This window comes from Mauremys mutica, chromosome 6 (genome assembly GCF_020497125.1).
Source record: "Mauremys mutica isolate MM-2020 ecotype Southern chromosome 6, ASM2049712v1, whole genome shotgun sequence".
Lineage (NCBI taxonomy): Eukaryota > Metazoa > Chordata > Testudines > Geoemydidae > Mauremys > Mauremys mutica.
Window position 1 is genome coordinate 88,930,358 of NC_059077.1, and position 23,957 is coordinate 88,954,314.

General features: G+C 41.1%; 1 protein-coding gene across 12 annotated transcripts in view; it reads left to right on the top strand.

Annotated features, from left to right (window-relative positions):
* The window catches only part of RFX3 (regulatory factor X3), a 238,959-nt gene that overhangs the window by 200,485 nt on the left and 14,517 nt on the right, over positions 1 to 23,957 (top strand). For all 12 annotated transcript variants that reach the window (XM_045021039.1, XM_045021044.1, XM_045021043.1 and 9 more), the window contains 8 exons: positions 1,381 to 1,502; positions 3,490 to 3,602; positions 4,451 to 4,566; positions 5,064 to 5,218; positions 13,837 to 13,934; positions 14,262 to 14,411; positions 17,479 to 17,687; positions 19,148 to 19,301. In XM_045021039.1, the coding sequence (XP_044876974.1) occupies positions 1,381 to 1,502; positions 3,490 to 3,602; positions 4,451 to 4,566; positions 5,064 to 5,218; positions 13,837 to 13,934; positions 14,262 to 14,411; positions 17,479 to 17,687; positions 19,148 to 19,301 (1,117 nt within the window). The remainder of the gene's footprint in view (positions 1 to 1,380; positions 1,503 to 3,489; positions 3,603 to 4,450; positions 4,567 to 5,063; positions 5,219 to 13,836; positions 13,935 to 14,261; positions 14,412 to 17,478; positions 17,688 to 19,147; positions 19,302 to 23,957) is intronic.

The window sequence follows — 23,957 nt, forward strand, 5'->3', positions numbered from 1 at the left end:
AGACTCTGCCTCATTCAATGCACAAGATGGTTGGTGTTCAGAGAATGAATCTAGGGTGTGCAGTGAGTGAGGCTGTTGTTTGTAAGAACCCCTGCTTTATTTGTTGCAGAAGTTGGAAGGTGTGTGGTGAATGCAGGAAGAGAAAGGATTGTCTCATAGCTAAGGGAGTTAAATGCCATCCTGGAGAATTGGATTCTATCCCAGACTCTGTCATAGAGTTCCTATGTGATGCGAGGCAACTAACTTAAACCATACTTTTCACAGATGACCATTAATTGTGCATTCCTCGTATTCTGGGTGCTCAGTTTTAGACACCTGGAGCCTGTTTTCAGAAGAGCTGAGTGCTCACAGTTGCAGTTGAATTCACCCAGAGCATTTGAGGCTCAATCTCTCTTGCAGAAAGGTTGTATGGTCTGAAAGAATGAGCTGAGCATAGGGTGGGCATCAGAAAATTCCTGAGTTTGAATCCTGGCTCTTCCACTGATTTACTGTGGAGCATATCACTTTGTGTTTCTGTTTCTCTATCCGTAAGATGTTTACTCAGCTACTTCATGGGGTGTTCAATGATTAATTAGTTAATCTCTGCACAGTCTTTTAAATATAAAAATGCTAAGGACTCTGAAAAATCAGGCCTAAGGTGTCTCAGTTTAGGCAGCCAATCATTAAGATACCCAGAATTAGTTGATATTTTTGTATGTACTGTAATTGTAGCCATGTCAGTCCCAGGATATTAATTAAGTTCACAATATACCTGAAGAAGAGCTTTGTGTGGCTCAAAAACTTGATTCTTTCACCAGCAGATATTACCTCACTTGATAAAAGATATTACATCACCCAGATTGATATTTTCGCCTTAATCTCCCTGCCTTGGTCTCTGTCTGAGAAAGCCCGCACTACCGGATAGGGTATTGAGGAAATACATTCTTTAATGTATTTTAGGCCCAGATAGTATAGTGATGAGCCATAGAAAAGCTAATGAGGCAAGTATTAATTCCATATTCATTGCAGGGTTTGGATATGGTACAGTAAATAAAGTAAGGGGACCACATATTGAATGATAAGTATTAAGAGACATATTGAACAACGTCCTTGTTCAGTGAACACAGTTCAGCTAGACCAACCAGCTGGCCAGTCAGAACGTAGTTTTAGTGACTCTGTCTCCAGCCAGATTTAAATTTGAATTAATTCTTGAGAGGAAGAGAGCAACCACAGAATCTAGTTGAAAAGAACTTTTATATATTGAGATTTTTGTGAGATGGAGAAATCCTATTGAAGGATTGAGCAACTGAAGTGGGCAGAATCAGATTGTGTAACAGTGGACTTTTGAGGAGTTGAATAAAAGGGATAATTTTGTCTAATTTTGTGTCCAATATTTTTTAGGTACAAACCTATGCAGAAAGTGGATGGAGTTGCAGATGGTTTCACAGGAAGTGGTCAGCAGACAGGCACATCTGTTGAGCAAACAGTAATTGCCCAAAGTCAACATCATCAACAGTTTTTGGGTATGTGAGGGTACATTATGCTGGTGTACAAATAAAAATAAACATCTGACATCACCATGAATGCCAAGTCATACCATTACCACAATTCTTTCTAGACTTAGGGTGTCCCATTAAAACTGTCATTCATATTGGGGCACCCAGAAGCTAAGTTCCCACTAAGCTGCATGGCTGCCTACTAAGCCCTGCGCAGAGGCTCAGGGCTGCAGCGGGGAGAGGCGCCTCTCCCCCAGCATGGACCTGTTGTGGCGGGGAGAGGTGCCTCTCTCCACCGGCCCCAGCACGGACCTGCTCCGGACTTGCCGCGGCCAGGGGAGAGGCGCTCCAGCCCCAACCCAGCCCCAGCACGGACCTGCCATAGCCAGGGGAGAGGTGCCTCTCCCACCCCCCCAGCCAGGTGCTACTGCGGGGAGGAGAGATGGGGGAGTCCTCTCTCCCCAACGTAGCCCCCAGGCAGCCTGCACCCCAAGCCCCTCATCCCCAGCCCCACCCCAGAGCCCGCACCCCCAGCCGGAGCCCTCCTGCCTCCCCACCTCTGCACCCCAACCCTCTACCCCAGCCCTCATCCCCAGCCCCACCCTGGAGCCCTCACCCCCCCACCCCGTGCCCCAATCCTCTGCCCCAGCACTGAGCCCCTCTCCCATACTCCGAACCCCTCGGCCCCACCCTCACCACATGAATTTTGTTATGTTCACCAATATGGAGGTGATGTGTCACACATCACCTCCATATTGGTGCACATAACAAAATTCATTCCACATATGCGTGGGGAAAATTAGAGGGAACACTGCCCAGAAGTTATATACAGAAACTATATGATCTACATCATGAAGCTTATGCAAGATTTCACATACCTCATGTATGTATAGAAGAAAAGTTGTGCAAAATCCATATTTGCACTATACTTGTAAACATATACTGCAACACAATTTACTGTATATATTGTGTGCCAGATTTACAAAGTCAGACTTAAAACTGATGCCTTAATATTTGTGCTCACACCCATTGTATGCTTCACTCCTGAATGTGTGTGTAAAATGGGGTTACATTCAAGCTTTGCAATTGCAATGTAGCCATTACTATTTGGAAAAATGGCCATGTATGCTATATTTTTTAATGATATAATCTATACTGTTATAGACTGAAAGGACCAAAATTTGAAAACTTGTGGTCCAAGGTCTACATACACAAAAATGTGCAATTTGTGCATATGTCAGTTCATGAGGCATTTCCCATAGGTGAACATATAAATCAGACATATGCACACAGCAGTGGTAATTTAATAACTATTTGCATATATAACCACCTGATTTGAACATGCCATTACATAATTGCACACGTAGTGTTAGGCTCATAAACTGGGATTTTTAAAAGCACTCATCATTGGCCTAACTTGGCTCCCATTGACTTCAGTGGGAGCATATGTAGGCCAGTGGTAAGTGTTTTTGAAACTTCCACCCATAACTGGTCACACACTTTTTTCCCCCTTTTTTATGCAATATACTGAAAGTATACATTAGGTATGCATTAAAGTCCATTAAATTCCAAATGTAAACACTGAAAATTCTGACAAATGTGCTACTGAATGTACTAAAACTGTTCAATAGTGCAAAATAAAACCTAGTCAATGTGAATATGCTATAAACTCACATATTGTTCTTTATTCTGTGATTTACTGAAAATATCTTGTAGACTAAATACCTTAGTGCTTGCCTTTGATGTGCAGACATGAAGGATATACATAACTTCATTTTAGCATGTTACGTATCCTACAGTATAATATATCTCCTACTTAAAAAAATAGTTTGTTTAAAATTTTGTGTTGATAATTTTTTATTGTTATTTATAAAAATAAAGGAAGTCTTTGTTCTTCAGGTACTATGACCTTTTAAAAATTATTTCTTTGTATCATTTTTAAATGTTTTCCTAATTAAACTGTAATTGGCACCATCCACAATAGCTTTCTTCCATTATGTTGTCATGGAAACAGATGCATCTCGAGTACTTCCAGAGTTTGGAGAAGTTGAAATATCTTCTTTGCCAGATGGTACTACGTTTGAGGATATCAAATCACTGCAGAGTCTTTATAGAGAGCACTGTGAGGTAAGAAGGATGTATTTCATATACACTATTTTACCTTTGATTATTTCACTAGAAGTCAAACACTCTCAATGCAATTTGACAATACAAAACATATTACGAGTAGCCTGAGAGTATCTAACTTGTCTAAAAAGCAGTTTGTTTATTCAGTTCTAATGGAAATTTTACAATAAGATTTTTCTGGAGTCTCTCGTTTTGTAAGAATAGCCAATATTAGTATATTTTATAGAATATTGAGAATGAAAATTTGTTTCAGTTTTTAAAAAGTTTGTTCTTGAACTTTTTTCAATTAGAGAAATTAGATTTCAGATTTTGCATACAATATTTTGGTTTTGCTGTGGGAGTATAAATCTAATTAAATTAATCATTATTTTTTACATTAAGAAACAAATATTTTTTTCAAGTATTACAAAAACAAGTTTCCTGAGATGAGTGCTTTAAGCCACATTTCATCTGGAATATTTCTGTGGCTATTACAACTATTTCAAATAATGATGTGAAATGGAAAGGATATATGGACCTTCAGTGCAGAAGTAGTTGTGTCAAATTTATCTTGTCTCCCTTGATTTTTTTAGCTATTTTAAAAGTTTTGCTTATGTGAATTCACCAAATATGTTTGTTTTGGGTAGACCTTCTCTTTTTTGCCTCATATTCACTTATACTTCAATTAGTGTATCTCTGCACATACTGGATATATAATCTGATCATTGGTTAGATTAGAAACATGCATTTCACCACTATTCCACCTAATTAGGCAAAATATAGCCAGTATATAAATGTTGTCATAACATACCCTGCTAACAAAAATTTAGGTAGAAGACTACCTGCACTTGCTTTATTTTTTTTTTCAGGCAATATTGGATGTTGTAGTGAATCTTCAGTTTAGCCTGATAGAAAAATTGTGGCAAACTTTCTGGCGCTATTCTCCCTCCACTCAAGCTGATGGCACTGCTATTAGTGAACCGAGGTCAGTAAATGTCTCTTTTATTGGTTATCATCATCCTTTAATTGCAGATGTCAAATCAAATAGAAATATAGTTTTACATACTAACTGGAAACCTAACATGCTATCATTAATTTACCAGGTTAAATTAATGCTGTCTAAAATGTTTGTCCACGCTAACTAGTGTTTACCACAAATTACTTTTTTGAAATGATTGTATATGTATATCTTACCATTTTGTTTGGTTTGGATGACTATGGTAGAGGTATCTTTTCATAACATATTCAATGTTTTTGAGATAAAAGGACCATTCTTATCATACCTCTGCATAAATTATGTGCTGTAGCAGAAATTTGAAGGCCATTTTTCAATCTCATGTGACACAAGGTGCAGCAGTGCTGTTGGGTATGGTTCAGACATCTGTGATGTTTTATTAAATAAAATATTTTAAAGTCCATTGTTTTTCTATCTTCATGTATATGCATTTTCATTTATTCATTTGATACATTTGTTCACACCAGCAATCTGAGTGAAATAGAAAGTCGACTTCCGAAAGCAAAGCTGATTACTCTGTGCAAAAATGAGACTATTCTGAAATGGATGTGTAACTGTGACCATGTGATGTACCAGGCTTTGGTGGAGATTCTCATTCCTGACGTCCTTAGACCTATTCCTAGTAAGTTGAACACAGATGACGTCTTGTAAGGGTTTTTTTTTTTTGGTCTGGTGATCTTATGCCTACAATATCTCCCAGGAAACCTTTGGGAGTGATTTTGAAGGCTACAGGAGTAGTATATGTGGTCACTCTTAGTTTTATAGTGTAGAAAGGTAGTAGTAGGTCTATGCATTGTATTTAAAGAAAAAGGGATTGATGATTTCACCACATTTATAAGAGGATAGAAACAGGCTTCCAGAAGTTTTCAGGATACATTTTCCTAAAAAAATATGCTTTTGTCATTGTATATTATTTATTTTGTTATACTTTAGTATCAAAAAAGTTGTTCCTTTTACTCTAGTCTACGTGATAGATTCCAACACACTATGGGTCTCAGCCAAAGTCCACTGATATCAGTCTTTCCAGTTACTTCAGTAGGCTTTGGGTTAGGCTTTATATTAACCTTTGAATAGCTAATAAAATTATGTATATGCTGTATGCTTTCGTTTCTGCACAACTAAACAGTTGTCATTGATCAGAGGGTTACTAAAGTCGGTAGGTTATGAATTTTAATGTTACATTTTACTATTAAAATGGTGTAGTACCAAGTCAAACATTTTTAGCCTTATTCGTTTTTCCAGGCTATCACATTTTTTGTTCCATGTCCGACATGATAGACTCAGTGACTGATTGTAGTATAATACCTTGGCCAGCCAACCATTATCAAATTGTGTTACTCAGGAGTACAGTTTTCTTTACAAAGCTAAAATTATTGGAATCCATAATTGCTCAGGCAGTGCATTTTATGACTGCTTTTGACAGAAACTAATTCACCTTGGTTTCCAGCAAAGTTGAATTCCTTTATAAAGTATGTATTATGTCATGCTAAATGTTATGAATAGATCTTCCATTAACAATAATAATTAATGATACTATACAGATAAAATCCATATAGATACATATGCATTGTGTTCGCTTCATGAACCAAACAATAGTCATTTCATTGTTAAATTGGATTAATATTTAAAGGAGATGTGCCTCCAGATAGCCTTGTAACTAACAAAGCTATTTTCTGCTAGTGTCAATACAACTGCTACTAATGATATCAGTTACAGACAGGTCAGAAAAAAATTACACCTACACCTTTGTAAGAACATGCTACTGACCTTCACATATTAATGAAACAGAATGGAACTTCACTATATACAGTACAGTACATTACTTGTGGTACAAGAAATTTTAGCTTTGTGAATCTAAAAGTCCAAATGCCAACTATATACTAAGACAATTTTTTCCCTAAGTTTTATAGTTAAAAAGGCAAAGAGTAAGATATTGGTGGGTTGCAGTTGTATTTTACCCTTTTATTAGTGAAGTAGAAAAGAGAAGAAGAAATGTTGAATGATTATCCTTTTTAAATACAGAGATTAAATAAGCAACCTTCATCTACACACTTAAACTAATTGGCTTTGATCTATGTTTATGGTAGAGTTTATTTTTCTGTTTAATGTAAATAGGTGGAATCTTATTTTCAAGAGAATTCAGTCCAGCTCAAACAAATATCAAAAAAAAATTTCAATTAAAGTTCACAAATTGAATTGAGGTTTGAATGAAGGAGAAAAGAGCTATTAAAATAGTCTTCCATTCCATCCACACAAAGTAGTTTCTGATTTAAAAAAAATGTTTTCCGTAAGTGAAGTTATCGTGGAATATTTTAACGTGTGTGTGTGTGCGTGCGTGCGCACATATATATATATGCTTACTGCTTTATGTACCGGATCCTGCTTTTTTCCCTTGCCTTTCACTTGCTTCCTCTGCATTGACTGGTAGTCCCCAGAGAAGTTTTGTAAATTAGCTTATTAGCTATGATATCTTCCTGCCTACTCTCAATTTACTTCATGAGCTAGATGGAGCCGTGTCAGTGCAGGATTTCAAAAAATTCTTCATTGATGGAGCATATATGTCCAGTGCTGATACGTGCATATGTTTGGGTCCTCTTCATTCCCTTTGTCATTATTGACAAAGGATTTCCATTAGGAATGAAATGCAGTAATGGATGAACATACCATTAGTTAGTTTTGGATAATTATATATGCTGTATGTGGGATTCCTGTTGTTTGGATGATGCTTGATAGAAATATCTTTTAATCCAAGGACCACCTACTACCAACAAGCCTCTTTCTATCTTTTATGGCATCCTGGTGGGTTCCCATCCATGCCCTCATTTCTTCAAATATCTTTAGAGGGCAGATGTTTGATCCACTTTTTTTTTTTTTTTGGATCTTCAGGAGTAGTTACCTAGCCTGTTTCTTCCATCCTGATCTTTTGCAGGAGTGAAGGCACACAAGTAGGCCCACATCCCCTAAATTCCCCATCCTCCACCCCTACCATTCTGCATTAGTGAGAGTTAAAATGCCCCTCGCCCTTTTACTGTTACCCTTTAATTCCATGACTAAAAGGTACCATTCTGTCACAAAGTACATTTAGCTCAAGAAAAATCCCTAAATTTAATCCAGATTTAGTCCTTTAGCACAGTGCACTCTGGAATGTGTCTCAGTACAGGATATAAAATGCCAATGCAAAAACAGCAGTAGTGGGAGTAGCAGTAGTTTATTACCTGCTTCAGAGGTTGAGGAAATGTCTTCCACTCACCACAATAAGCTAAATAGAGGATTCAGGGAAATTTGGGTTTATGTGGCTGGCCCCATAAGAACAGAGATGGTGAAGCTGACTTGCTAATGGCCCCCTGGAAAAAGTATCATTCAAGAGTAAGAGTGGAAGCTGAGATCAAAAAGGGGTAGTGATTGCCTCAACAGGTACAAGTTCTTCTTTGAGTGCTGGTCCCTATATGGATTCCAAATATGAGTGCGCATGTGCGCCATGCGCCAGAGCTGGAAAAGTAGTAGTAGCGTCCGTTGACCTGCATGTGTGTTGTGCATTGTCCGCATGCTCACATCTGAGGTTATCAGAGGATCTGCAGGTCAACACTGCTCCAGTTCCCTCTTATCACCACATTGCCAGAGTCGGAACCTCTGTTCTGCCTGTCCTCGTTTGACATTTTCCCCCGTCGGGGAGATATTCCCCCTGCCCCCCTTGGCTGCTTGGGATTGTGCCCTGGCAAACCAATTTCAAAAGCCATGCTTCTTTCCCACGCTCCTTTTCTGTGAGTGATGAGCACCAACTGTGCCTTTACTGCCTTGGCGAATCCCACGTCGTCACCGGCTGTTCCTTCTGCTGATCGTTCCTGCTCCAAAATTGAGAAGCTAAAGAACTTTTCCTCTGTACATTTCTAATGAAGGAGGCTGTGCGCCTACGTGTGCAGTCTGATTCGAAACTGGCAGATCCACCAGAATGGTATCTGTCACCTCTGGTGAGTGCCCTTCTGTCTTGCTCCTGTGCAACCGAGCCATCAGTACTGCCACAGAAGCCCCACCATGAGCATAAGAAGCATGGACATGGGCATAAGGGCAGCTCCCCAGTGGGGATGGCCCTGAAACACAGCATTGCCTCCCTGAGCCAGGTCAGGCGAAGAGTTGTGCATTGACCCGGCTGCTCCAGCTCCCAAGAAGCCCCGGAAGGAGCATAAGGCAAAGCACCATCCACTCTCGAGGATCTTCCCTTTGACAACCAAAAGCTCTTTAGTGACAAGACGGATTAATCCCTCCACACTCTGAATGATTCCCACGCCACTATGCGGTCACTCACCATTTACACCTAGGCCCCGACCTGCAGGCTGCAGAGGTCATCCTTTCACCCTCCCCCACACCTCCTTTCTAGTCCTAATTCCAACAACAATAGGCATCGTCCCAACATCATCAACGCTCTCAGCAACCGCGTTACTCCGCTGCTACCAGTTCTGCCCCCTCAAACTTCCCACAACAATCAAAACACCCATTTTGACTCCCCCATCAAGACCTCTGAACCTCCTCCTACCCCTCTCACGGTTCCCCATGTCATCTTTGGGGGCCGTCTTGCCTGTTTGCCCACAACTGGGGCAAGATCACCACAGACCGCTCGATACTTGACACCATTCATCAGAGTTACTTTACCGAATTCCTCTCATTCCCCCCTCGTTGCACGCTCCTGGAGATCCCTCCCACTGAGATCTCCTCTGAGAGGAAGCAGGCACCCTTCTCCGAAAGGGCGCCATGGAGCGCGTTCCCCTCCATTACTAGGGCTGCAGCTTTAATTCCCTGTATTTCCTTATTCTGAAAAAAACAGGCAGCTGCTGCCACATTCTGGACCTCCGATTACTCAACAGTTCATACGAAAATTCAAGTTCTGGATGGTCACACTTTCCCTCTTATCCCTTCCTTCCCTCACGGAGCCTGGTTTGCGGCTCTCAGTATGAAAATGCGTATTTCCACATCAACAGTCACCTGGCTCATTGGAAATTTCTCCATTTTATGGTTGCTCATTCCCATTATCAGTTTTGTATACTCCCCTTCAGCATTGCCACTGGTCCTTGTGTATTTGCAAAAGTCTTCGCCAATATTACAGCCCACATGCGACGCCTCAGCCACTCCATGTTTCCCTATCTTGATGACTGTTCCTCGTTGTGACATCATGCAACCACTTCCTTTCAGCTATCCAGGGCCTTTGCAGTCTCCTCGCCATCCTGGGCATTTGTATCAACAAGGAAAAGCCAGTCCTCATCGCTACCCAATGGATCACTTTTATTGGGTCATTCCTGGACTCTCTCGTGAGCCGAGCTTTCCTCCCGACAGACCCGTTTTCCATCCTCACCTCTCTCATCACAACATTATGCCACAGACCGTACACCTGTATCCACCAATGTCTTTCCCTCCTTGGCCACATGGCGGCCTGCACCTCCATAACATCCCATGCCTGCCTTCATATACGCTGCCTTCAGCTGTGGCTCAGGTTGATCTACAAATCACAGACAGACTGCTTGAACAAGTCTGTCCTGCTCCCCTGGTTTGTCCTAGACTCCTTCATGTGGTGGACCGACCTGTCAAAGGCTTGGTTGGCACTCTGTTTACACCCCCCACTCCCTGCACATCTCTAACCACAGATGCCTCCCTCACTGGTTGGGGTGCCCGCCTGTCTAGTCACATGGCCTAGGGCCTCTGGACACCAAGAGAGGCCAAATGCATATCAACATCCTGGAACTGAGAGTTGCCCATCTTGCCTGTCGGGCATTCCTCCCTCTCATAATATCACATCACATTCAACTGCTGTCCCACAACATGGCAACAGTTGTATACATCAACAAGCAAGGAGGTGCTAGGTCACACTTTCTTTGTGCAGAGGCCATCCAACTCTGGAAAGGGTGCATCAAGCTCGATGTGATGCTACAAGCCGTGTATCTTCTGGGTGTCAGCAACTCCCTAGCGAACACGCTCAGCAGGTCTTTCTACATGAACCATGAGTGGGAACTACATGATCCCACATGATGCTCTGTCTTCTGCTGGTGGGGCACCCTGTGCTGGGAACTCTTTGTGACTACTGAGAACTGCAAACTCCTCCTCTTCTGCTCCAGTTGGGAATTGGGGCCGGACTCACAGGGTGATGCCCTTCTCCTGCCCTAGACCAACAAAGTCCACTATGCCTTTCCCCTACTCCTGCAAGTCTTGCACAAGATTCAGTGGGATCAGGCGAAGGTCATACTGATAGTCCCCTTTTGGCCTTGCCAATACTGGTTCATGGACCTCCTCCATCTCCCTGCTTCCCCCCTCCCCCCCCTCCGATCTGCCTCCACACCCACCCAGATCTTCTCACACAGGCGCAGGGATGACTATGACACCCCAACACGTGCTTGCTCCACTTCACAGCCTGGTATTTGGATGGGGCTCGTGAAGAGACAGAGCATGCTCCAACCTGGTGCATGACATCCTCACGCACAGCAGAAGGCCATCTATCGGAGCCTGCTATCAGGCAAAATGGAAGCATTTCACCACTTGGGTATACCACCACCATTACCCACTTGACTCCATATCCATTCCTATCCTCCTGGGCTACCTCCTCCAACTTAAACTGTAGGCCCTCACCCACTCCTCCCTCAGAGTCCACCTGGTGGCTCTCAGAGCCTTCCTCCCTCCATTAGACAGTTTCTCCATCTTCACTCACCCAACCACTGTTTGCTTCCTCAATGGCTTGCTCAATGCCTTTCAACCAGTACAAAAACCTACCCTGTCTTGGGACCTGAATATCTCTCTCTCTGCTCTCACTAAACCACCTTTAGAAGCCCTCACGACCTGCTTTGTTGCCCACCCTCGCCACAAAGATGATCTTCTTGGTGCCATCACCTTAGCGATTCTGGTACTCTTATAGAAGATGAGCACTTTTAGTTCCGAGGTTAGCATCAGCTGGCACAACACTAATGAAACAAACAGCACTATTCCCAATGCCATTTTCTGTAAAACCTTTTATTACTGACAGCAGCACTTCACAGGCTGTAACAAATCAAAAGCAGCTCAGGTCACTTTCATTGTTAACTGCATGCAAGATCACCTTGTCACTCTCTAGATTAGTTTTCTTGTGTGATAGCCAAATCAGCACCAAGAATGTCTACAGAAATGCCGTTTTAAGGTCTTTTGTAGTTACAAGGCACATGAACAATCACTGCTTCAAAGAAAAATAAGAGATTTTCATTTCCTCTCTAGAATAGGGCTTAAGAAGTAAAGGCCGGAACACATTTAGGTAGCATGCATTCGCTTGATTGAAACAAAGAGGGCACAGAATTTGTTTTGGGTTTACATTGTTTTGGGTTTACGATGACACTCCTCCCTCTGAGGGCTTTAGAAATTCGCGGTTATTATATACAATTTTTATGTTAAATAATCTATTTTATATACATAAAAGAAACTTCCTGCTTTGGAAGTTAGCATGTCTCTTACTATCATCTATTCCTCTTTTTCTTTGCAATAAAAGACAACATGTATTCGATCGAGGTGTTCATTTCCTTTTTAATCACACTTATTTTGAAAGTAGATTAGAGATACTTTGCTCTGAAAGATGAGTATATGAAAGAGATGTTTTACTATATCTGTTGTACAGTGTCCAGGAAAAGACTAATTTTGCCTTAGATAACTAATATCATGAACTCAGTAGTTAGAGCTCAAGGAACATGGTATTAAAGAAATTCTATAAAACCATTGGTCACATGAATTAATGCACAGGTAATTAATAAGTGTACAGAAATAAATTTGCATAGCACCAAAAGTATGCTAGGTATTTGACAGACCAGAAAAAAGAAGTATTTTTTTGTCCTTGAAAACTCATGAAAAAGCCTGTTCTCATAAGACTTCCAGCCCAATTTTGCAACGTCACAAGGCTCAGACCTTACCAGGTTCACCCATTGCTAATTCCCACTGCATAGTTGAAAACAAAATAATATGCTAGGAAGACAAATAACTTTATCTTTTTTTGGTAGATCTAACTAACTTTGATTCCTTTAAAAAATACACACTTTAACAAAGGGAATCATTAGTTACTTTAGTTGTAAGTGGATATTTCTATAAGAATATGACTTTTCTTTACAACTAATTCTTACTCTACCAGAGAGATATGATTTTATAAATAGACCCAATCAATACTCGGTTACAGACATTTGCATTGTTTCCTTTTCATCATTCAAAATCTTTTAAAGACAATTGAGTTTCCCCCTTTCAAGGTTTTTTTACACCATTATTACAACTGCGTTATTCATCATGAGTCTTTTGAAACTTATAGTTTTCCTTTCTCCTTTATGTGACACTGTTTTGGTAGATATATATATTACACTTGAGAGAGCAAGTGAGAGGTAAGGAAAAGTGAGGTTTTATTTACTGCGGAGGAGTTCCTGTTTTCTTTTCCAAGTGTAGCTCCCTCAGCACATATTTCCCTTCCATCCCCCTTCATGAACTAGAACTTTTTCTCACTTGAGAAATGCAGGTTAGTGTCCATCTCTTCCTTTATAGAAGGGAATATGATGTCACAGGCTCATCGACAGGTCTATAAAATTTCTCTCGAACCACCTGTGTGGACCACTCATCAGTGCTGAGGGAGCTGTACTGGGAAAGGGAAACAGAGGCTTCTCCACGGTAAGAATAACCCCACTTTCTATCAGTTATGTGTATTGTTATATTTTGCAGATTGATACTGCCTTTTAGCACTGCACTAACGTGTTTTATTCTTTAAAACTGGAATAAGCAGTACGTTGGTGATGGTGCAGCACAATTTGAGCTAACTTGAGGAAATTGTACTTTTGTAATAATCACAATTTTCAGCAGCCTCTCTGTACCGGAGAAGAAAAAGCACTTAGTTGCACTGGAAGGTTGAAAATTAATGATGTAAAGAGAATCCTGCTTGTTTCAGTAGATACAAAACAGTTGTTACAGTTATTGATTTCCTCTACATAAATACCTGAAACAGTACTCACCACTGGTGTTTTGTTGTTTTGGCCATAGATATTTGATAGCTTCTTAAATAAAGAAGTCAGTTCTGCTCACAAAAGCTGAAAATAAAATAATTTTTGCATATTATATATGTGAATGAAGAATTTTGAACCTAGACTGGATAAGCCTCTGAGTATGTAAAAACAGCAGATCTCATCAGTATAGAATATTAAAATATAGAGGACATGAAGGTTTCAGTACAGGCACTTCTTTTTCATTCGGTTTTTATTCTTTAATGTTTAGGTGCCTTGACCCAAGCCATTCGCAATTTTGCAAAAAGCCTTGAAGGTTGGCTTTCCAATGCCATGAACAATATTCCACAGAGAATGATACAAACCAAGGTAAAATTAAGTTACCATTTAGTTTGGAATGAAAGTTGCATTATTCAACAGTGAGCCTGAATGACATTAATGACTATAGTAAAAATAGTAGCATTTTGACAAGTACAACAAATGCTGTTATGTTTATGTTTTGTTTGCTGAAATTCTTTAAAACATATGAGAAAACATTATTTGATCTGTAATTTTAAATGCTGTGATTCACACGTAAGATGGCTCACACAAAATGAATATATAATTAAAATGTAATATAAAAGAATCATCAAGGGACAAGTTGATCCAAAAATAATGTAAGTACAATATGATTTGAGAAAATGGATTTCTTCATAGGTTGCCGCTGTAAGTGCCTTTGCCCAGACTCTGCGAAGATACACATCTCTTAATCACCTGGCTCAGGCAGCTCGTGCTGTGCTTCAGAACACTTCTCAAATCAACCAGATGCTCAATGACCTCAACCGTGTTGATTTTGCCAATGTCCAGGTAAACTGTAGCTTTACAAAACAGAGAGTTTATCAAGTGTTCTCTTTTGTTTTCCCCATAACTCTGAACATTAGTATTAGCTCACATATTTCCACTCAGAAAATGCAACAGGAACATTTTGCTGAGGTGTATGCTGAGTGCTTCTTTCCAAATCTAACAGTTTACACAACTGTCCCCAGGAAGGAAAGAAATCAGAGCTTTTTTCCTCTCGATTTCCTCTGTTCTAACCCAAAGCGTTCTGCTGACTTTCATTTAGTGGAGATGCAAATGAGGAGTCCACTTGTTTTTAGAACTAGTGCCTCCCTCTTGTGATGAGGTCTAAGGCAATAGGTGTGGTCTTCTGGGCATACCTAAGGCCTGGGTCTACACTACGTGTTTAAACCAAATTTAGCAGCGTTAAACCGATTTAACCCTGCACCCGTCCACACAATGAGGCCCTTTATCGATATAAAGGGCTCTTTAAACCGATTTCTGTATTCCTCCCCGACGAGAGAAGTAGCGCTGAAATCGGTATTGCCATGTCGGATTAGGGTTAGTGTGGCCGCAAATCGACGGTATTGGCCTCCGGGCGTTATCCCACAGTGCACCATTGTGACCGCTCTGGAAAGCAATCTGAACTCGGATGCACTGGCCAGGTAGACAGGAAAAGCCCCGCGAACTTTTGAATTTCATTTCCTGTTTGCCCAGCGTGGAGCTCTGATCAGCACGGGTGGCAATGCAGTCCCAAATCCAAAAAGAGCTCCAGCATGGACCGTATGGGAGATACTGGATCTGATCGCTGTATGAGGATACAAATCTGTTGTATCAGAGCTCTGTTACAGAAAACGAAATGACAAAGCATTTGAAAAAATCTCCAGGCTATGATAGACAGAGGCCACAGCACAGTGCTGTGTGACAAGCGTAACGGAAAGCCAAAGAATCAAATGGACACTCATGGAGGGAGGGAGGGGCTACTGAGGACTCCAGCTATCCCACAGTCCCCGCAGTCTCCGAAAAGCATTTGCATTCTTGGCTGAGCTCCCAATGCCTGAAGGGTCAAAACATTTTCCCGGGTGTTTCAGGGTATATGTCGTCAATTTACACCCTCCCCCCCCGAATGAAAAGGGGGGAAAAAACGTTTCTCGCCTTTTTTCAATGTCACCCTATGTCTACTGCATGCTGCTGGTAGACAGGGTGCTGCAGTGCTGAACACCAGCATCCCCTTCCCGGTGGCAGACGGTACAATATGACTGCTATCCATCGTCATCATCAGCCCGTGAGTGCTCCTGGCTGGCCTCGGTGAGGTCGGCCGCGGGCGCCTGGGTAAAAATGGGAATGACTCCCGGTCATTCTCGGCAGATGGTACAGAATGGCTGGTAACCGTCTTCATCATAGCAACTGGAGGCTGAGCTCCATCAGGCCCCCCCCTTTCATGTCTAAAGAAAAGATTCTGTACTGCCTGGACTATCATAGCAGTGGGAGGCCTCCTCCCCCTCATTTTATCTCACTAAAAAGTCAGTGTTTCTTATTCCTGCATTCTTTATTACGTCATCACACAAATGGGGGGACACTGCCACGGTAGCCCAGGAGGGTTGGGGGAGGAGGGAAGCAATGGGTGGGGTTGTTGCAGGGGCACCCCCTAGAATGGCATGCAGCTCATCATTTCTGCGGGATCTCTGGGGCTCTGACGCAGAGCGGCTGTGCTCTCTGGTTCTCTAGTACACTTGCCCCATATTCTAGGCAGGACTGACTCTAATTTTAGACAAAACATAAAGAAGGGAATGACCCGGAGAGTCATTCCATTTTTGTCCATGCGCCCCTGGCCGACCTCAGCGAGGCCAGCCAGGAGCACCCATGACAGCAGCAGATGGTACAGAACGACTTATAACCGTCATCTCATTGCCAATTTACAATGGCATGGCAGATGGTGCAATAGGGATGGTAACCGTCTCTGCTACCTTGCAAAGGCAAATGAATGCTGCTGTGTAGCACTGCAGTACCGCGTCTGTCAGCATCAACCAGTACACATACGGTGACAGTGAAAAAAGGCAAAACGGGCTCCATGGTTGCCATGCTATGGCGTCTCCCAGGGCAATCCAGGGAAAAAGGACGTGAAATGATTGTCTGCCGTTGCTTTCACGGAGGAAGGATTGAGTGACGACACTTACCCAGAATCACCCTCGACACTGTTTTTGCATTGGGATCTCAACCCAGAATTCCAATGGGCGGGGGAGACTGCGGGAACTATGGGATAGCTACTGGATAGCTACCCACAGTGCAACGCTCCGGAAATCGACGCTAGCCTCGGTACATGGATGCACACCACCGAATTAATGTGCTTAGTGTGGCTGCATGCACTCGACTTTATACAATCTGTTTTACAAAACCGGTTTATGTAAAATCGGAATAATCCTGTAGTGTAGACATACCCTAATAGTAGCTAACTATTCTGTAGTATTTCTAGTGAGGGTATCCTACTCACTTTAAAACAAACAAACAAACATTTAAAAGTAGTACACTTACCTGCTATGGTCACAATGTGTTCAAATTATTTATTCTATTTAAAATGTGATTCCAGTGTCTCTGTAAATACACTATAAATTGCATAATTAATTTGGATTAATTTTGTTTGCCTACGGGCAAACAAAACAGCCTTGATATCACCCACTGCTTACTACTCTCTGCACTAGTACTCCTGCTCACCCAACATGCTGCCACTACACTCCCTACAACCCACCAACTAATGAAATTTTCATTATAAACATTAGGAAGGACTAGAGTTAAAGACGTTTCATATGAAAATATTTGCGTATTACTCTCTATTCATTTTTGTTCTTTTCTCTATAGTATTCTTAGTTTATGTATTTTGTTTAAAGCCCATTTTCATATTTTGTTTATTTTTGTCCACCTTTTTGTAAGAATGAGATTATAGGGGATTTGAAAATAAAAATGGCTTCATTAGTTTGCCTGGAAAGAGTAGTTCATCCTCTTCATTCAGTTGATTATTTAATCTTTCATAATCATTTTCCTTTTATGCATAAGCGTCACGTATTGATGTTAATTGAAGATATGTTATGTACTGTAATAGGAGCAGGCTTCCTGGGTATGCCAGTGTGATGACAACATGGTTCAGAGACTAGAAACCGACTTCAAGATGACTCTTCAGCAGCAGAGCACTCTGGAGCAGTGGGCTGCCTGGCTCGATAATGTAATGATGCAAGCATTGAAACCATATGAAGGAAGACCCAGCTTTCCTAAAGCAGCACGGCAATTTCTGCTAAAATGGTCTTTCTACAGGTAGTTCTTAAAATTCTTCTAAAATGTTTTCAGTGCATTTCATACTTTGCTGTTGATGTGTGCGCACACACAGAGATTTTGATAACGTTGAAGAAAAACAAGATCAGAGCATAGAGCGCTCATTATTAAAGATCCCATAGCATTTTTCAAAAGGGTAGGGTTATGTTAACCTCAAATTCAAGGCCAGAATGCAACTCAGTGGTTGAGGAGCGATTCTTATGAACTATTTCAGAAGCATTGTACAAGTGCAAATGAGAGCAAAATTTGGTCCTAAGTTTGTAACATGTTCAGGAAATCTTTGGGATGAAACACTATATAACTACAATTATTTTTATTAATACTTATTTATTAAAATACCATGTCTTCTATTTTTATTTCATTTCGAAGACAGACTTTTTTAATATGCAGAAGAACATCAAGATAAAAGTAAATATTCTGTGTTAGCTCTGCTTCTGTTATCAAAGAAGAGCTGGTAAATAAAGTATATTCTTCGTGTGTCATGTTTGTATATAAATACATGGTTACATTATGTAACTTTTTTTCTGTGTGTATAAAGTACATTGACAGAATATTTCTTAATTTTTTAAAGATGATCCATTATAGTATCTGTTTTATGAGTCTTTAATATTGTGGAGTTTTTTCAAACAAAAACTGCATTTGTACATACAACAGGTACACTTGCTAACTTATTGGCACAACTTACATGACCAGCTTTGAAAATTGTATCAATGAGAAATCTCTACCATTGTGTTGCAGTTTTGGCATGAATGATGGTATAGCTGAAAGGCATCTTTTCTTTTGTACTTTCAGATCTTTGTTTAAACTAGAATAATTACAATGTTTTTTATTTAGGATTCAAATAGAAGACTCTTTCTTTCTTGTATTTTAATGCCAGTTTTTCAAAGGGCTGATTTTTGCATGTGCCTAACTGATGTGCATGTAACCTTTAATGTGTGCCCCCAAATTGGGATGATTCTATACCAATGCATTGAAAGGTGTGCATGCATAAAGAAATACACTTTTGAAAATCTGGCTTCTAGATTCTAGGAGTATGGGCTCACAGATGATAATTTCAGAGAAAAGGGAAAGTTGTTTACCTGTAAAGTGACTTCTCTGAAAATAGTATAATATAAAAATGCAAACTCACCTACTCTATTTAACTTTTGAGAAATATTTGGGATGGGTCTATGCCAAAATAATCCATATTTGCAGAGCAAGGCATGATATATAGATTCTGGACTATTTAGGCAAATAATATTTTCTAATATCTTTCCTGCATTGGTTTCCTTGACATTGCACACCGAAAACCCCATAACTCAGGAGTTTTGTGTCTGTGGATAATGTTAACTGCAGAAGATTCTTCTCTGAGTTAATTCACCATAGGGATAAGGCACGTAATTGTAAATATGGGGTAATTTTAATATTTATTTTATATATATATTTTTTTCATTTTTAAACAGCTCAATGGTTATTCGAGACTTAACCTTGCGCAGTGCTGCTAGCTTTGGCTCTTTTCATCTGATCCGACTGCTTTATGATGAGTACATGTTTTACTTAGTAGAACACCGTGTTGCTCAGGCAACAGGAGAAACACCTATAGCAGTTATGGGAGAGGTAAGATAATATGCAAGAGACTTGATTGCTTGATTTAGAGGTGAATTTGGAATATACCTTTACAAAGTATCTGTAATGTCTAATTATATGTGGGAAGAGTTTAGTAATATAACTGCTGTAGACATAAGGTTTGGACTGGGTTTGAAATAGACCAACACTTTCAAACTTGAGTGCCCAAAGTTAGGTATCTTAATCCACGTTTAGGCAACTAAATAAATTGCCTGATTTGCAGAGTTATTGAGCACTCACAACTCAGTACTCTATAAACATTGCAAAATAAAGCTGTAGTTGGAAACTCTTCTTTTCAGTGAACTATCTGCAGAAAGTAAGAATTAATTTCCTTAAACATTTGCATAATAAACTGAAAATCTGAAATAAATAATTTGGATTAGATATAAATGTCTCAGATCCCAGTTGTGCAAACACTTACATATGCTTGATTTTACACACAACTAGTCCTTTTGGCTTCACTGGTACTATACATGTACATAAATTAAACCCCATACATAAGTGGCTGCTGGATTGGGACCCATATAGTTAGCAGGTGGCTAATCTAACTGAAATGTGGTGGTTTTTATACCATGGAATCATCATGTTATGTCTGTTACATTGTTAAGTCAATTCAAAACTTAAGTTGACATCATACAGCATTCTTCCCTCAAGATCTATTTAATATTATTATTAAATATTATCCATAAATGTTTTACTTTAATAGAGGTTGGGGAAGTGCCATATACTGTTAGCTTAATTTGTGGTGTGGCTTAATACAACATAATACGGCATTACACAATTGAGAAAAATAAATCATTATGTTTCTGAGTAGCCACCTGCTAACCATTCAGATATTTATATCAAATACTGGCTTTTTTTTTTTAATTGCAGTGTTTCCCCATTATAATGTATGTATAGTAAGGAATATGTCAAAATGTAGAGTTGCTATATTTCTGTCTTTTTAATTGAAATAGAATTTGCCAACTGTGAGGTGTTTAGCATGAGGGTTTCAATAATGGTCTGGTATAAATTGAGGACTGACAAACTTCTTTAGCTCAAATAAGAACCAACCCAAAACTGTTTTGAGTTTTGGGGGCAAAGCGGTTAACTATTTTTTTATTTATGCCATTTATATATATATGTGCATTTCCTGGTTTTGGATGAAATAGCAAAAGGATGGCTAATTCTTTCTGTATTTTTGACCAGAATGAAGCCAAGTAGTGTTAGAAATATATTATATAAATATATGTTGTTCTGACCTGAAAATTATCGGTCAGATTTTGTTCTACAGTTTCTCATTCAAAAAAGGGATGGAACTGGAGGATTGTTTTCCAGGTGGTGTGGGTGGCTAGTAGGCAACATTGCATTTAGTTAAGCCTGGTCTACACTAGGCGTTTAAACCGGTATAAGGAGCGTAAAACCGATTTAACGCCACACCCGTCCACACTGAGAGGCCCTTTATATCGATATAAAGGGCTCTTTAAACCGGTTTCTGTACTCCTCCCTAACGAGAGGAGTAGCGCTAGTATCGGTATTACCATATCGGATTAGGTTTAGTGTGGCTGCAAATCGACAGTATTGGCCTCCGGGCGGTATCCCACAGTGCACCACTGACCGCTCTGGACAGCAATCTGAACTCGGATGCAGTGGCCAGGTAGACAGGAAAAGCCCCGCGAACTTTTGAATATTTCCTGTTTGCCCAGCGTGGAGCTCCGATCAGCACGGGTGGCGATGCAGTCCGAAATCAAAAAAATAAAATAAAAAAAGAGCTCCAGCATGGACCATGCGGATGTGATCGCAGTAAGGGCAGGCAAATCTGTTCTATCAGCGCTCCGTTACAGAAGACGAAATTCAAAATCATTTTTAAAAAATCTCCAGACAGATGCCATAGCAGGGACTCAGCGCACTGCTGCGTGACAAGCGTAACGGAAAGCCAAAGAATCAAATGGACGCTCATGGACTGGAGGACTCAAGCTATCCCACAGTTCCTGCAGTATCCGAAAAGCATTTGCATTCTTGGCTGAGCTCCAAATGCTTCTAGGGTCAAAAACAGTGTCCGCGGTGGGTCAGGGCATAGCTCAGCAATTTACGCACACCCCCACCCACCCCCAGAAGTGAAAGGGAAAACAATCCTCTCTTGACTCTTTTACATGTCACCCTATCTTTACTGAATGCTGCAGATAGACGCGATGCTGCAGCACTCAACACCAACATCCTTGCTCCCCCCCCCCCCCCGCCATGGGTGGCTGATGGTACAATATGACTGATACCCATCGTCATCATCAGCCTATTGGCACATGGGGCAGTGCAAAAGGACTGGTAACCACGCCGACTAGCATCCGTTAGGTCGATCAAGGGCGCCTGGCCCTAATTTTTCCTGGTAGATGGTGCAGTATGGCTGGTAACCGTCCTCATCATAGCAACAGGGGGCTGAGCTCCATGAGCCCCCACCCTTCATGTGTAAAGAAAAGATTCAATTGCCCCTGGACTAGCAGCGCAATGCTGGGCTTCTCTCCTCCACACTTCTTAATGTCCTGTCTGGACTATCATAGCAGCTGGAGGCTGCCTTCCACTCATTTCTCACTAACAAGTCACTGTGTCTTCTTCCTGCATTCTTTATTACTTCATCACACAAGTGGGGGGACAATGCTACGGTAGCCCAGGAAGGCTGGGGGAAGAACGGAATCAACAGGTGGGGTTGTTGCAGGAGCACCCCCTGTGAATAGCATACAGCTCATAATTTCTGCTGGATCTGACACAGAGCAGCTGTGCTCTCTGGTTCTATGATACAGTGGTTCTCTAGTACACTTGCCCAAATTCTAGACAGGACTGATTCTATTTTTAGATACCAAAAAGGAGGGATTGACTCAGGGAGTCATTCCCAATTTTGGCTTTTGCGCCCCTGGCTAAGAGCAGCCAGGGGCACTTATGACAGCAACAGATGGTGCAGTGCAAAAGGACTGGTAACCATGATCATCTTTTTACCAATTTATGGATTGGTAGATGGTACAGTATGGCTGGTAACCATCTCTGCTGTCATGCAAAAGCAAAAGCATGCTGCTGTGTAGCGCTGCTGAATCGCCTCTGTCAGCGGCATCTAGTACACATACGGTGACAGTCACAAAAGGCAAAACAGGCTCCATGATTGCCATGCTATGGCATCTGCCAGGGCAATCCAGGGAAAAAAGCTGCAAAATGCTTGTCTGCCGTTGCTTTCCCAGAGGAAGGAGTGACTGACTACATTTACCCAGAACCACCCGCGACAATGATTTTTGCCCCATCAGGCACTGGGATCTCAACCCGGAAATTCCAAGGGGCGGGGGAGGCTGCGGGAACTATGGGATAGCTACGGAATAGCTACCCACAGTGCAACATTCCAGAAGTCGTTGCTAGCCTCGGACCGTGGACGCACACCACCGATTTAATGTGTGTAGTGTGGCCGCGCACACTCGATTTTATACAATCTGTTTTACAAAACCGGTTTATGCAAATTCAGAATAGTCCCGTAGTGTAGACGTACCCTTAGTTTGCATAAACCAGTTAATTACCAGAATAAGATACACCTGATGTAAACCCCAACTATTTGGCCACACTGGAAGAAAGACGAGGCAATTGATGTGATTTAATTAGACTGCAACTCTATCTCTGTATTTGGGAGTATTCAGCAATAAAATTGTACAGTGCAGGTCATCATCATTTGCCACATAATCTCCAACCTGGTCCTGGCCATCCCATTGCTGAAATCCAGTCACCCTCCCCTTGCATGAGGTAAAAAGGGCTAGAAAAGGAGAGGGACTCAGCACCCTCCTGTACCAGGTGTAGGAGCCCCCAATTTCCTTTCCTCAGCTCATTTATGGAATGCTTTGCTTCAAATCCTTTCCCAGTCCATTTCATCTGATAACTGTATCCCTTGTGTAACAAGTATCTGCACTGGACATCTGCCACAAGGAGGCACAGACAATTTAGCTTGTCTGCCTCCCACACATCCCACTCCGGGTTCCCAGATATTTACTGATTCTTTCCTAAATACTGGAAAAAAATAATCTGCTGTCAGATAGTGTACCTCATCCTTCCCAAATAACTCGGGTACCCAGTAAGGTACCTCTGGGGCACCTGGCATTGGCCACTGGTGGAAGACAGGATATTGATGGAGATGCACCTTTGGTCTGACCGAGTATGGACGTTCTTATGCTTATATATGTCCTGATGTGCCACCCATCCCCAACCTAGTATAGCTGCTTTCTGCTCTTCCCTGCTCCATCTGTGTAAACTTCCCCCTCTACTGTCCCTTGTAGGAGGGGAAACCCCTTTTCTTCAAGCCAGATGGACAAGGATCCACCACATACAGCTGTGGTGAGCACACTTGCACTGATTCAATGCATCTACATTAGGTGTGTGCACTAGTGTCATTGCATCAGTGATGCAGAGACATGGGTGCAAATTTCTCTATTACAGACAAGGTCTTAAGGGGAAATGTTGTGGAAGCTTTTTGTTTAAATATTGGCAACACATCATAGGCACCAACAATATTTTCTGAACTTTACAATGCAGGAATATCTTACTCAAAGAGCTTGCACTCAAAACAGGCAAGGATCCTGGCAAAGATGTCAGATAATTATTTTAATCAGGATTTTAACTTCAGTTTTTAATTTTTCACCATTTTCA